The sequence below is a fragment of the Geotrypetes seraphini genome, chromosome 12 (assembly GCF_902459505.1).
Source record: "Geotrypetes seraphini chromosome 12, aGeoSer1.1, whole genome shotgun sequence".
NCBI lineage: Eukaryota > Metazoa > Chordata > Amphibia > Gymnophiona > Dermophiidae > Geotrypetes > Geotrypetes seraphini.
The window spans coordinates 48,968,829-48,983,887 of NC_047095.1; the positions used below are offsets into that span (position 1 = coordinate 48,968,829).

General features: G+C 42.8%; 1 protein-coding gene across 7 annotated transcripts in view; it reads right to left on the reverse strand.

The window, feature by feature from the left end:
* ATG4C (autophagy related 4C cysteine peptidase) overlaps positions 1 to 13,992 on the reverse strand; it is a 91,376-nt gene extending 77,384 nt beyond the window's left edge. For 2 of the 7 annotated variants that reach the window (XM_033915229.1, XM_033915228.1), the window contains exons 1-5: positions 13,829 to 13,990; positions 12,940 to 13,049; positions 10,044 to 10,148; positions 4,340 to 4,449; positions 223 to 306 (exon numbers count right to left, since the gene is read on the reverse strand). In XM_033915229.1, coding sequence (XP_033771120.1) covers positions 223 to 306; positions 4,340 to 4,415 — 160 coding nt within the window. In that variant the 5' untranslated portion in view covers positions 4,416 to 4,449; positions 10,044 to 10,148; positions 12,940 to 13,049; positions 13,829 to 13,990. The other 5 variants (XM_033915227.1, XM_033915225.1, XM_033915222.1 and 2 more) reach the window with 5 other exon arrangements.
* Between the last annotated feature and the right edge of the window lie 1,067 nt (positions 13,993 to 15,059).

Below are 15,059 nucleotides of genomic sequence, written 5' to 3' on the forward strand. Positions count from 1 at the left end.
AGGACGAAATAAAGAAGAACCTGCCATCATTTGGGAGATTTTTGCCATTTTACTAAATTATGTAACTACCAAATAACATCCTCTTAGAATGATCAGAGGGGATATCAGATGTATAGTTTGAAAACTGGCTAAGTCATCATATCGGTATTAGCCACAATAATTTATGTGATTACTAAATAGGCGTTATTGTTATAAACAAGCTTAGAATAAAAACTCAGTTACCTTCAGACTTGAAATGATAACATTTTCCCAACAAGAAAACAGGGGAATTTCTGCTGAAATAGGTCTTTGTTTTCAACACCCAGCCTAAAGAGATTCAAAAGGAACAAAGCATTCAGTGATAAATCTCACACAAAGCAGCATTTTCAAAGCCATCAGATGAGTTTCAGTCAGAAGCATAAAACAGAAGCTCTTTGTTTACTTCACATCAAAGGACACTTGGGAAAGATAACATCTAAAGAAATTAGGTTTGAAAGAGCTATTAAACAGTTATTTGATGTAACAGAACCCTCTAGTCAAGCCTAGAAAATAGATCTAATGTATTTGACACCAACACAGGAAAAAAAAGTAAATAGTCAAAATAAATGATGTGCTACATTAGAAGAAATCACAATTTAACACAGATTCTTCATGGTAAGGGCTCAAATGACCTCCATCATTGGCCTAGATTCAATAAACTCTGTGTCCCGGATCGTTGCTGGGCAATTCGTGGCCAAGTCTTGCCGGGTGACCGATTCACAACAGTTCCTGCATTCAAATGATCTGATCAGATGCACACCCACAAGCGATCCCACGGATCGCTATAGAGTGATTGAGATGCATGCACAGGAATCATTTCAATTTGTGCAGCCGGAACGGAACAGAACGTCCACCCAATCAGCACTACACGGGGAAGGAGTTCCTCCACCCAGAGAACGTTGGGCAACCAATCATGTTAGGCGCTACCTGTGGCTCTGGCTCACTTCTGTTAACTCCTCCTCCCTCTCTCTCGAGCTTGACTGCAGTCTCCCATAGGACAAAAAATAAATTAAAAAACAGCTAAAAAAGAGCTACGGAACTGAACACGCTTTAAACCCGCAGGTTAAAACCATGGGCTCATAGAGAGACAGAGTCAGGGCAACAGAGAGATTTCAGGGATTTCAGTTTTATTTTGATGGTTTGATTTTTATTTTGATACTGAGATTTCAGGGCTGGGATTTCAGGGCGGCAGAGAGCAGGACAGTCGGCAAGGACGTGAGCGACTGGTCCTCAGCAGTCGCTTCAGTTTGGATCGGCAACTCCAATCGGTGTTCCATCTTCTGTTTTGTGAATCGCTGCCCTCCTACTTATGCATGGCATTTGCATGCGCAGATCAGATATTGATCGCACAGCTGTTTAGTGAATCAGGTCAGGGAACAATCGGGTCGGGAAACTATCGGTACACGATCGGTAAATTTTGTGAATCTAGCCCTAAGGTCCTAGAACTAGTCAGGTGGGTAAGAAAATAAAGTCTCATTGTCATCAGTCAACAACAAAATAAAGTATTAATCCTAGGAAAATATTTTGCCAAATTTCTAATCATCTCACTACATGTAAGCTTTTAGACCACCGACCATATATTTTGAATTCTGAGTCACTTCATTCTCTAGAGGGTCTTGTCATTTCACTGCAGCTTATAACAGAGTCCCAAATGAAAACATTTGGGAACAATGAATTAAACTGTTCACTAATATATTTCAGCCTCTCAAAATTTTTTTGTTTTCTCTTGTCCACCAAGTCCAGAGTATTATAAACCAGCGACTTAAAGAAAAATAAAATAAAGAAAGTCGCAGTGCGAGAAGGCAAGTAGGAAATGGCAGAGCTGTAGAACAGGGCTTCTTGGCTCCGCGGAAAAACAAGAACTGAGGCCACGCTGAGGAGACGCGCGTCCTAACTCAGGCGGGAAGGCACACGCGCGGTACACTTGCAAGCTTGAAGATCTTCAAGCAAGTTGCTTGCGAGAGTATCCGATCGGGGCTCCGTGGATGACGTCACCCACATGTAGAGAATATGCTGCCTGTTTGTCCTGGGATAACAGTTCATAAAAAATCAAATTTAATTTAAAAGGCTTATATAGCACTTTCCCACTCAAATATGTTCAAAGCAGTTCACAAAATAAAACATAATACACCAAATGGTACATTAAAAATATGCTACAAATACACCAAATAACACATTTAACTACAAAATTAAAGTATATAAAAAAACAGACCACAATCAATAATTTAGTAAATGCAACCCGACCTTGTCCAGAACTTCCTAATTAGTGGGAAAATAAAACGCAGCCTAAGCATCTCCAGTTCAACTAAATTTCAAAACAACCTTATTATACTGCATTCCGCTTAGATCTGTAAGCATCCCATAAATTGTAACTTCCTGGAAATGTACAGCTATGTTATACTGTAATCCGCTTAGAACTACAAGGAATAGAAGTCACTAATGTAATGTAATTCCCTGTATCCCGCTGTAAACACTGGGAAAATAAAACAGCTTTCGATTGTTTCTGAAGCTTCAAACAAATTTTCATCTGCACTTCATTCTAAAGCTTCAGGGTAATTACTGAGAAAGCTCTCATGCATCGAACCATCATACTCTAACAATGCCTCTAAACTAGATCATTATTTCTAGTCAAGTTTATTTGTGCTTGCTTAACCCACCTTTCAAGTGCACTCATCAAGGTCGTGTACAACTAGAACATGTAAAATTCCAATTACAAAAAATTAAAGATGTCAAAGAAACAGCAGGATAAATTTGCAAAAAGGAATGTATCAGTAAAAGAACCAAACAATGGGCTAGATTCACTAACCTGATATCCGTGTTCGATTGCAGGCAGGCCGACAAAGTCACTAAAGGCCTGCATGCAAATGGAGGTGATCGTTGGCACGCCCCCCACTGACCGCACAGATCGCTGGAGAGCGTTCCTTGAGCATGCACAGACCATCTTCCTTGACTGATCCTTCGTGCCCGTCAAGAGTATTTTTCTTTTTTTACTTTACTGTTTTTTTTACTTCGCGAACCTGTGGTTCTAACCCGCGGGTTAAAACCACGTGCTTGCACTGCGGGGGAGGGCAGGCGAGTTGGGGCTGAACAGGGCAGAAGAGTCGGGGCTGAGCAGGGTGGCCAGAGCAGGAGAATTGGGGCAGAGATCAGGGTTTTTGCACAAGCGATTGGTCCTCACCATTCACTAGTTTTTTGATCGGCTAGCCAATCAGTGTGCTAGAAGAACGTTTAGTGAATTGTGTCCTTCCTGCTTTGCATGCCAATACCCCTCATTTGCATGCATGGATTGGGATCGGATCGGTACACAGGTTAGTGAATTGGGTTGGAGGGAAATCGGGTCGCAAAGGGCTCGCAAACCAATCGGTACATGATCGGTTTGCTTAGTGAATCTAGCCCAATGACTGCTTCTACTTCTCATACCCCAGTTCGTTATAGACCAGGGATCTCAAAGTCCCTCCTTGAGGGCCGCAATCCAGTCGGGTTTTCAGGATTTTCCCAATGAATATGCATTGAAAGCAGTGCAAGCACATAGATCTCATGCATATTCATTGGGGAAATCCTGAAAACCCGACTAGATTGCGGCCCTCAAGGAGGGACTTTGAGACCCCTGTTATAGACCAAGTTTGAAACAAATTTTTTAGCCCCTGCCTAAATCTCAAAAAAGCCTCCTCTCTTGTTAACCCATTCCTGTGACCACATGCCACAATAACCATTATATCTACCTGGGTTGCATAGCAATTTGAGGCAATCTGGTTTTCATAGGGATTTCTCTAAAGACTTCTTATGTCCCACCAAGTTAAATAATGTGCAATCTTATATCCTGACAAATCCTCATTAATTAGAGTTCAAGGCGGGTTACAAGAGGTTAACCAGTTCTATATAAATAATGAGGTCTTGCATCAAGAATAATTAGCTATGAAAACCATTTCTATCATTTCATATTTTGCACATATTGCATTATAAGGAGGCAAGATATTTGTGTTATTTATAATTACACTTAACATGTTAGTATTTTTCTACCATTTAACCACTTTATTAGAGCAGTGGTTCCCAACCCTATCCTGGAGGACCACCAGGCCAATTGGGTTTTCAGGCTAGCCCTAATGAATATGCATGGAGCAGATTTGCATGCCTGTCACTTCCATAATATGCAAATCTCTCTCATGCATATTTATTAGGGCTAGCCTGAAAACCCGATTGGCCTGGTGGTCCTCCAGGACAGGGTTGGGAACCACTGCTTTAGAGAATGAACTGTTATGCTGTGAAAGAAGGTTTTAAAGATTATTTGAAATTTGGCTGGTAAGGAAATAATTTAACTCACTGTATTTCATATTGCGCCATGCAGACTTAAATTTTGACTTTAACTTTTCTACTTCATCTGTCCCAGTGGCATCCATCTTCGCTTTCTGTGGCAAAAGCCATCACTTTCTTCTGCAACACAAATTTTCCACACTTAAGAGAGAAAATGAATACAGCAAGATAGTCTATAACACCGTTAGTACTCAAAAACAAGTTTCTTACCTTCTGCTGTTAAATATTAAAAGTGTGCTAAAGCCACTAATGCACACTAGCTACCCACAATAATCCCGAGTGGTATAAAATGGATAAAAGTGAATCAATTCTTTTTTACTCTTTCAAAAAGTACAAAGACTAGGAGGGCACTGCATGAAATTATTTTTAAAACAAAATGGGAGAAAATATTTTTTCATTCAATGAACAGTTAAGCTCTGGAACTCGTTGCCAGAGGTTGTGGTAACAGCAGTTAGCATAGCTGGCTTTTAAAAAAGGATTGGACAAGTTCCTGGAGGAAACGCCAAAGTCTGCTATTGAGGTAGATATGGGGGAAGCCAATGCTTGCCCTGGGATTGGTAGTATGGAATGTCACTACTATCTGAGTTTCTGCCAGGTACTTGAGACCTGGTTTGGCCACTGCTGGAAACAGGATACTGGACCAGATGATCTCTGGTCTGACCCAGTATGGCTATTCTTATGCTTTCTACAGTAGATTATAAACCATTTGATACATTGCTGTTTATAGTCCAAGCTTTACCTAATAATACTGTCAATCTGTCAAGCTCTATGTCAGGGGTGTCCAATGTCGGTCCTCGAGGGCCGCAATCCAGTCAGGTTTTCAGGATTTCCCCAATGAATATGCATGAGATCTATTTGCATGCACTGCTTTCAATGCATATTCATTGGGGAAATCCTGAAAACCCGACTGGACTGCGGCCCTCGAGGACCAACATTGGACACCCCTGCTCTATGTAAACCCTGTTATGCCTTATTATGTATGTAAACTTGTAACCCATTCTGAGCTCTTTTGGGAGGACAGGATATAAACTGAAATAACTGAATGAATCAATCAGAAAAACCAGCATGCTCTATAGCCAAAGAGTCACTAACCTAACTTCATATTCACTTTCCACCAGCATAGCCTAGGAGGAGGATTCCCCAAGGCCAGGGGTAGGCAATTCCGGTCCTCGAGAGCCGGAGCCAGGTCAGGTTTTCAAGATATCCACAATAAATATGCATGAGATAGATTTCAAGGAGGCAGTGCATGCAAATCCATCTCATACATTTTCATTGTGGATATCCTGAAAACCTGACCTGGCTCCGGCTCTCGAGGACCGGAATTGCCTACCCCTGCCCCAAGCTAATCAATCTTGGGCCAAACAGTGCCTGAAGTAGAGAATGGTTGTTGTGTGTCTATCTGCCAATAAGGCAAATTGAACAAATAATGATCTTTTCCTGAGTTTTGCCATTAAGATTTTTCCTGTTTCAAAGGACTCTCAAAAACATAGGGGACAGTTTTTATTTATTTTAAATTTTTTATTCATTTTTCATACTACAACAAGTGTATCATAGAAATTTATACGATCTCATAAAATATATACTTGATTTTCTTTCATGTACCACTGTAAATACAATATATCATTCTAACTTCATGTACAATAATAACTGAAAATGTATGTATTTTTGTTTTTTCCCTAAAATTTCCATATAAATGTATTGTTAAGTTTAAGGATAAAAAGTATATTTTCTTTGAACTGTCCCATCGGCATTTATATTCATTTATTTACAGAACATATTTGCAAATAGACCTGTGGTAACCCCCGAGATTAGTTCTCCCAAAATACCATAAAGAACATAAGAATTGCTTTACTGGGACAGACCTAAGACCCCTCAAGCCCTGTATCCTGTTTCCTACAGTAGTCACCCCAGATCCCATTGTAATAGCTGCTTTAAATTTTACTTCAGGTTAAGGGTAATACTGTCCATTTTTTAACTTGATGACTACAGTACAGGGTCAGAGTTGCTATTGCAGCAAAGCTTTATAGTGAGCTCTCTGTTTGTTCAAAGTTGCAGGGTGATCTAATGGGTAAGCAGAAGTTACTAGAGCAGCAATATCTTGAACAAGATTTCTTAATTTTGTGGCAGGCATACTGAAGTGCTAGAGTTGCATGGTAACCTTATATGGGGTGACATCAGAACTCTCATGTTCTCTGTCTCCATCTGTTGGTATGGAAGTATATTATTTCAACAGATTTTCTTATTATTATTATAAACAAGCATATATCAAACAATAGCAGGATAAAATAAAAAAACAATATCAAACAGATCACAATTACAAGAAGAAAATTCAAAGCAGAAGAGTAACCATTCTAATCAAACAACGATCCTGCCAATGTTTGTAAGCTAAAGAATGCAATCAGAATACACAATATACATTATAGCTTACAAAGCAACTTCAAAATAAAAAACTCCCATCATTCCCCCCCAGTTCCCTCTTCAAACATTTAATGGAGACACCCAGTTGGTTCTCCAAGGTGACCCTCCACCCAATAACAGGATGCCGTCCCTTTCCCTCCCGAGTGTAATACCACCTAGTTAAAACTTTATAAGCATTCTCCTATATCAAAATACAGAAGAGCAAAATACAGAAGAGCGACTAAAATGGTTAAGGGGCTGGAGGAGTTGCCGTGCAGTGAGAGATTAAAGAACCTGGGCCTCTTCTCCCTTGAAAAAAGGAGACTGAAAGGGGACATGAACGAAACATTCAAGATAATGAAGGGAATAGACTTAGTAGATAAAGACAGGTTGTTCACCCTCTCCAAGGTAGAGAGGGCATTCTCTAAAGTTAAAAGAGGATAGATTCTGTACAAACGTAAGGAAGTTCTTCTTCACCCAGAGAGTGATGGAAAACTGGAACGCTCTTCCTGAGGCTGTTATAGGGGAAAACACCCTCCAGGGATTCAAGACAGTTAGACAAGTTCCTGCTGAACCAGAACGTACGCAGGTAAGGCTATACTCGGTTAGGGCACTGGTCTTTGACCTAGGGGCCACCGTGTGAGCGGATTGCTGGGCACGATGGACCACTGGTCTGACCCAGCAGTGGCAATTCTTATGTTCTTACAAGTAGAGGCTTTACAAACTTCCATACATTTGGGACCATTCCCTTATTGTGAAAGTGCAACCTAGGTATACTTCCAAGCCCTTCATATATATACAAATTTGTACTGTTCATGCCCTCTCAAATATTGATATAAAACAGAAATTGATTTAGGCACCTTCCAGAGTGTCACCCATAGATTTTCAAAATATCCTGTGGCTATTGGGGAAACCCTATCCCACCCCTGTGTATGTATAAAGTTACAAATTTGTAGATAAACCTAGTAATCCCCTCCCATGAGATCAAACCCCTTCTATAGGGCTTCAAATGAAACCAGGACTCCCTTTTGTGCATCCCGAAATGTGACCAAGCCTGATTGCACCCAAAGCTCAAACTCTCTACTTATTTCACAACTAAGAATTGAGGGGCCTCACGTATAGAAACCAGGGTGGAAATTGGGCTCCCTCTACATCATTTCCACCGAAAAGCACCCCAGAGTCACACCAGGTGTCATAAAAGAGGATTTGTGGTCTCAGTTAAGCGATCACACTCAGTGAGGAAGGACCACAGCAAAAATTTTAACCTATGAGGTCCCGCAAAATATTGGTCTAATCATACTACCAATTTATAGTCTGCAATCTTCCAATCAAAAAGCAAGCGCAATTGAGCTGCTTGATAATACCAAAACACGTTGGGAAGTGCTCTGCCCCTAAGTTCTCTAGCAGACCAAAGTGCCCTCTGGGACATGTGTGGGCATGATTAAAGGCAGTATTTAACAGGATAAAAGGGGGAACAGAAATAGGTAATGGGCATTTGAGCCTGCCTATGACCCCTCCCAGGGAAGGGATCTTAGGCATCTGGTCCAGTCAGAGCCATACGCTCCTCCCTGTGTATCCTGGGGTTGGCCAGCACGGCTTTTTTTTTTTTTTTTAATGGGTCCGATATTGTGTGTATGTACACAACATCTGTGCCCGTCAGGTAACATAGTTGCCAGCAGGTCTAGAGTTTTTTCGGGTCAGTAGAAGTGGTCGCTACTTTTTGTGCAGCACATCGGTCGGCAAATTTGCATGATTGAGTCAGACGAGCGATCGTGCAGAAAACCACGTGGTGAGCCATTTTATGCACTGGGTCGGCAAATACATTCAGTTGCTAAACCAGTTAAGCGACGATCATTTAGTGCAGCAGTTCCCAACCCTGTCCTGGAGGACCACCAGGCCAATTGGGTTTTCAGGCTAGCCCTAATGAATATGCCTGAGAGAGATTTGCATATAATGGAAGTGACAGGCATGCAAATATGCACCATGTATATTCATTAGGACTATCCTGAAAACCCAATTGGCCTGGTGGTCCTCCAGGAAAGGTTGGGGACCACTGCTTTAATGCATCTAGCCCTCAGTCCACCGATTGTTTATATTTATAGGTACACTGCATTTTATTTATTTGCTTGTTAATTTAATTAGTTGGTTAATATGTGTTCCTAAATGTTAAATTATATCATTTCTATATTATGTACAGTATTATAAATCACTAACAGAGTACAGTGGTATCTTGGTTTATGAGTATAATTCATTCCAGAAGCATGCTCGTAATCCAAAGTACTCATATATCAAAGCAACTTTCCCCATAGGCCATAATGGCAACGCTGGTAATTCATTCCACAACCTAAAAAGTGCCGAGGAAGTGGCGAGGGGTGGCCTGTCGGGTATCGGGTGTTGCAGTTTGTAGTTGGCCAGTTGCACGCAACCATCGGGGTCCTTGTACAGCTGCAGGCAGCGCCACTTCAAGGAGACACCTCCTCCGTCCGCCAGCCAGCCCTCCGCAGTACGCTGGAGAACCCCTGAGCCCACGCAGCCGAGCGCCGTCCCACATGCACGCCACGTATAAACACACACAACATCAATGACTGACGTTGTGCATGATCATATGCAATGTGCAGGTGGGACAGTGCTCGGCTGCGTTGGCTCAGAGGATCTCCAACATGGTACGAAAGACACCCGGAGTGGAAGGCTGGCCGGCAGACAGAAGAGGCATTCCCCTGAAGCGGTGCTGCCTGCAGCTGTAAGTGCTTGTTTAACGGGGCGGCGCTCGGTTTGCGAGACAAAAGTTTGCTGAGTGTTTTGCTAATCTTGCAAAACACACGCAAACCACGTTACTTGCAAACCGAGGTTTGACTATTTGCTTAGTATCTAATTAAAACCAAAATCAAATCAAAAAAAGGTATGCTAAAATGTGTTTCAATTTACAATGCTTTTTTAGAAGGGAGGCCTCATAAGGAGTTTGTTCCCTTAGGTGCCAGGTTTCCAAATTGCACTACTTGAAGAGAGGCAATAAAGGCAGAACAGAAAATGAATTCCCTTTACAAAACAATGTTGAAATTAGTAATATCCCTTATGAAGGCCCCCGCCCCCTCAACCATTTTTCCCATGACAAAGTAGCTGAAAAATAAACGTATATTTAGAATACTATGTTCTGAAATGTACTGATGTAAGAGAAAATTCCATAGTTAGCAGATAGAAGCAGCCTGATTTCAGGCCCAGATTTCATAATTCATCATAATGCAAACTAAAGAACATAGGAGTCTTCTCATTTCAGTTATGGGTTCAAAATGGATTTCTTCAAATCAAACCGATCATACCTAGCAAGCCAACCAACTGTCTCCTACCGATAAACAGCCTTCTGTCAGTTTCCACAAGTAAAGAAATGATCAGGCGTGGCTTAAAATAATGCTGCATTTCATTATCTGGAAAAAAAAATTAAAAAAAAACACTTTGTAAGAATTAGGACCTCAAAGTGACTGCACAAAAAGCAAAACGATTTGTTATTTTGAAAAAGTAATCTTTGAACAAAGTGTCAGTGTGATGAGTTCAGGTGTGTGTATGTCAAGGAGGGGAGAGGGGTGAAGACGGAGCTTGACTGACTGAAATCAAATCTGTGACCACAACTGGCTGCTCAGGTTTGGCAACAACCAAAGCCAAAAATTAAACTATGCTCCTGGACATAGATCTCCTCCCCCCCCCAGTGGCAGCCTCCTTCTTAAGAAACCCCACCCTCCAACACCTTGGCAGCACCTCCTGGGTCTACCTTTCCATTAGTGAATAGTGGGCACAGAAGGTCCCCATTTACTCCTGCGCATGCCTGGCCCAGAAAATGATTTCCAGGCCTTACAGCAGCCATCTCGCCAATTTCATTCTCAAAATGGCTGCCGGGACCTCCAGTAGCAGTGTCAGTGCTGTTGAAGTCCCAGAAGTCATTTTCTGTGCAGGAGTGAGTGGGAAACTATTGTACCCACTATGCACCAATGAAAAGGGAAGCTAAGGAGAGGGAAGCTGCCACCTGAAGGCCTGTCTCCTGCTTGGGGATAGGGGCTGAGCGTGATCATGAGAGGGAGAGTTTCAGCTGAACCTGAATTTCAAGCTGGTTTTGCTGCCAAATCTGAAAATAGAATTCGGTCGGCTTCTAATGGTTGAAGTGTACGAGCACCTGTAAGAGCTATGTACATACAGCATGAGTTTGTGCAACTTAGATGACTAATACAAGATACCCAATTTGCTTTTGACTCCATCATCACCCTTGAGGCCACTAAACATAAATTGCAAGACCACATGTAAACACACATAAGAATTTAATTCCACTCAGCATTACAAACTGGATTATTAGCAGAGTTTAGTTTATAGATAAAATCAAAATGGAACTGTGACGCCCTTCTCCTCCACTGCCAATTCCAGACTTTGTTCCTTTATTCTGATGCCCCATATGCCTGGAATAAACTACCTGAGCCCGTGCATCACGCCCATCCTCTTACCATGTTCAAAAGTAAGCTGAAACCCCACCTTTTTGAGATAACCTTCAACTCATAACCCTATTCCACAATGCCCTCTGCTCATGACCCAAGCCAGAAGTTTAACCATCCCTGCTAACTGTAACCCCTATCCTGGCATCCTGTTTGTCTGTTTATTGATTAGATTGTGAACTCATTCGAGCAGGGACTGTCTCCTTTGTGACTCTGTACAGCACTGCATATGTCTGGTAGTGCTCTAGAAATAATTTTATTTATTTATTTACTCATTCATTTATTTAGCCCATCTTCCCAAAGAAGCCCAGAATGGGTTACAAGAGTATATTCGCAATATAGAAAGGTCACACAGATGATAATACAGATTTAGCGAACATAGCATAGTTGATATGCAGCATTTCAAATACAATCTTGTCAATAGAATTACAAGGACTTGATGGGGGAGTGCGAGATAAAACGGGGACAGCCTTGAAAAAGCCTGAACGGCGAAACATATCAGCAGAGTTCTCTGGCAACAAAGCTTCAAATAAGAAAAGATAAGTGATAAAGAATCTTTTAAATAAGTTAAGATAAGTTAATTAAGTTATGAAATGAAGTAAATTGAAAAATTGAAAATATAAAAAAATAGAAGGGATCGATGACGATTTAGCAGTTCTTCTAAATGTAAAGGAACAGCTGCGCTAAATTCTGATGATCCAAGAAAAGGTTAAAAAATATATGGAGTATTGATATATGATTACACATCATAAACTTATTAATTAGCATTTCAAATACAGACATAACAAAGGTAGCACAGCTTTGCGTTACAGGTCTAAACATGGTCGATAGCATAGCAGATGCTGTTTGTTGTAACCCCAGCTTGTAGTTAGCAGGAGCAGCTCCAGGCAATCTGCTGCCTGAGGCGAGGGATGAGTTGGCACCCCCCCTTTCCCCCGAGCATCCAAAATGGGGGGTAGGCCAAGAGCTGCCCCAACTATTAGACTTTCCATTTTCACCCTTTTCCTCACCCCCACCTGTATTTTTCCCATTTCACCCGCATCTACCTTCAGTTTGTCGTAAAAGTTGCTAGGCAGCAGTAGCGATTCAGAGCTACCCTGTTGCCTGCCCCAGTGAAAACAGGAAGTTGTCAGAGAGGGCGGGCTGCAGTAGAGAGAAAACGCCAGGACCAGCAGTAGGGTAGGTCTGACTCCCTAGCAACGCACAGCAATTTTTACAACAAATTGAAGGTAGATGGGGGGGTTGGGTGGAATGGGAAAAATGCCAATTGGGGGTGACAAGGGTGAAAGTATTAGATACTGTGAAGGGGAGCGGCAGAGAGCCAACCAGCAGGTAGGCTGGCCAGCAGCAAGATGCCTCTCCCTCAGCAGTGCCACCTGAGGCTGCCATCCAGGTTGGCCTTATTACAGGGCCGCCCCCAACTAGTAGTATACTTGACCTTTCTTAAGAGTCTTGCCCATATACAGGAGTGCTGTTTTCAAAAAGATAGGGGGGGGTGACAAGATCAACAGAAGTTACCCTTGTCTGAACGCAATGAAGGAGGACCTACTCAATATAAGGCATGCTGAGGAGTAGCCTAATGGTTAGAGCAGTGGGCTGGGAACTGAAGGGCCCACGTTCAAATCCTACAGCAGCTCCCTGTGGCCTTGGACAAGTCACCCAACCCTCCATGCCTTTTGAGTTAGCAATGGCAAACCATGCCTGTATCATGCCAAGAAAACCACAATGGATGGTCTCTCACCAGGGGTCAAATTTGACTTGAGGGCACATCTGGATCAAGCAGCCTCAGAGATTTTTGTATGATATCTCCCAAGCCTGTCACTTATTACAGTCAACAGGAATCTATGCTCCCTGAGGAAGAAAGAGAAATATTACAAGTTAGGAACCATCCAAAAGCCACCTAAAATTTAAGGTAATATGACACTTAAATTTGCTTAAACAGCAAGCCAGTACAAGCTAGGGTTACAAGAAACAGCATATTATCAGTTTATGCTATATAACTTACAATAAAATACAATCTAAATAACCAGATTTTAAGTAACTTCCTACACTTCCCATATTCTTTCCGTTTTAAGTTCCCTGGAAGGGAATTCCAAAGCCGTGCTTCACTCCCTTGTAAGATACTTTTCCAGGTTGACCTCACTTTGATGCAAATATATACAGTATGTATATATATATATATATATTTTTTTTTTTTTAGTATGCTATTTTGCTATTTCTACTGGTAAGACTGGTAACTTTACAACAAGCCAAACAATTCAACCAAACACAGCAATTCAACCGCATAATTTTTTTTAACACATCATTTTAACTAATTAAATAGTGGTGCTGCTGGTTTAATCGCCAAGGCACAAACTCCTTCTGCACCTTCTCCTTATGCAAACTCTGCATAGTAGCCATGCCAATGAAGTTAAATTACTGGAAAGCTCCTGAAACTTTTTTTTTTTGAACACAGCCTGTTCTCGGGAAAGATACTCTCATAACACAGAGGAAGGTCAAGAATTCCTCGAGGCTAAAAGGAGGCGCATCCAACAGCCCCCCCCCCCTCCCCAAAAAAATCCCACCACAATCTCTAATACTAAGCGAATGAGAAGGATCGAGGGAGAGGAGAGAGACAGAGAGACCCAGACCCTCACGAGACTCTCGCATAATCCGCCGCTACAACAGCCACAGCCTTCTCCCTTCCCAGAGCCAACCAACGCCGTGCGTCTACTTCCGGCCGCCTACGTCACGCTTGCGTCCCACGTCTGGGAGGAGCTAGGCGCGCGCCACAGGCTAAGGGGGAGGTGTCATTCTGGCCGCGAGCGAACGGCTGGAGTGCCAGAGGAAGACAGTTTGAGGTGGGCAGGACGGATGAAATGGGGGAAAGGAGTGGGCGGGGCTTAGGTACTGTATCTTAGTTGGTGTTTTTGGTTTCCCAGTAGTGCTGCCCGATTCGAATCGATTCACCGATTTTAGAAAAAAATTAATCGGCCTCTCCGATTCAGGGCACAACCCTCCTCCCCTCGCCCGACTGTCATCGCGGTCACAAATCCTGCTGTGCCGCCGCCGCCACTCAAAACATATTTTTAAAACCCCCTCTCACCGGCTTGGGGATTCCCCGGCCTGACTCGCCTGAAGTTCTGTGTTTGACTCAGGCCAAAGAAAGTAAAAAAGAAGACAAAACAAGTGACTCTTCAAACCCTCCCGGTAACACTAGCCTGGATTAGCAGCTGCACCGCTCTCTTCTTCCGTAGCTTTAGCGAATCAATTCCCTTCTGTAGCCTCAGGGCCTCTGCTAGGCCGATGATGCAACTTCCTTCTTCCTCGGAGGCAGGATGGCCTAGCAGAGGCCCTGAGGCTGCAGAAGGGAATTGACTCGCTAAAGCTACGGAAGGAGAGAGCGGTGCAGCTGCTAATCCAGGCTAGTGTTACTGGAAGGGTTTGAAAAATTGCCTGGTTTTGCTTCTTTTTTACTTTTTTTGGCCGGAGTCAAACACAGAACTTCAGGCTGTGCCGAGTCAGGCCAGGGAATCGCCAAGCTGGTGAGAGCCTGTTAATCGGGAGGGGGAGAGTTGTGCCGATGGACCTGGAAGATAAGAGGGAGGGGGTGCTGATTGGAGTCAAAGAGGGAGTGGTGCTGCTAGACCTGGGAGGTGAATGGGTAAGGTACTGCGTCTAGTCGGAGGGGAAGGGAGAGAAGCCCTGCTAGTCGGAGAGGAGAGGTGCTGCTGGCCCTGGGGGTGGAAAGGAGAAGTGCTGCAGCTAGTCGGTGGGGGAAACGAAAGTAGAGAGGAGGGGAGGGAGAGCTGCTGTTGGAGTTAAGTGATGTAGGGAGGTGAGAGAGAGAGGTACTGCTGGATTGGGAACAGAGAGTGCTGC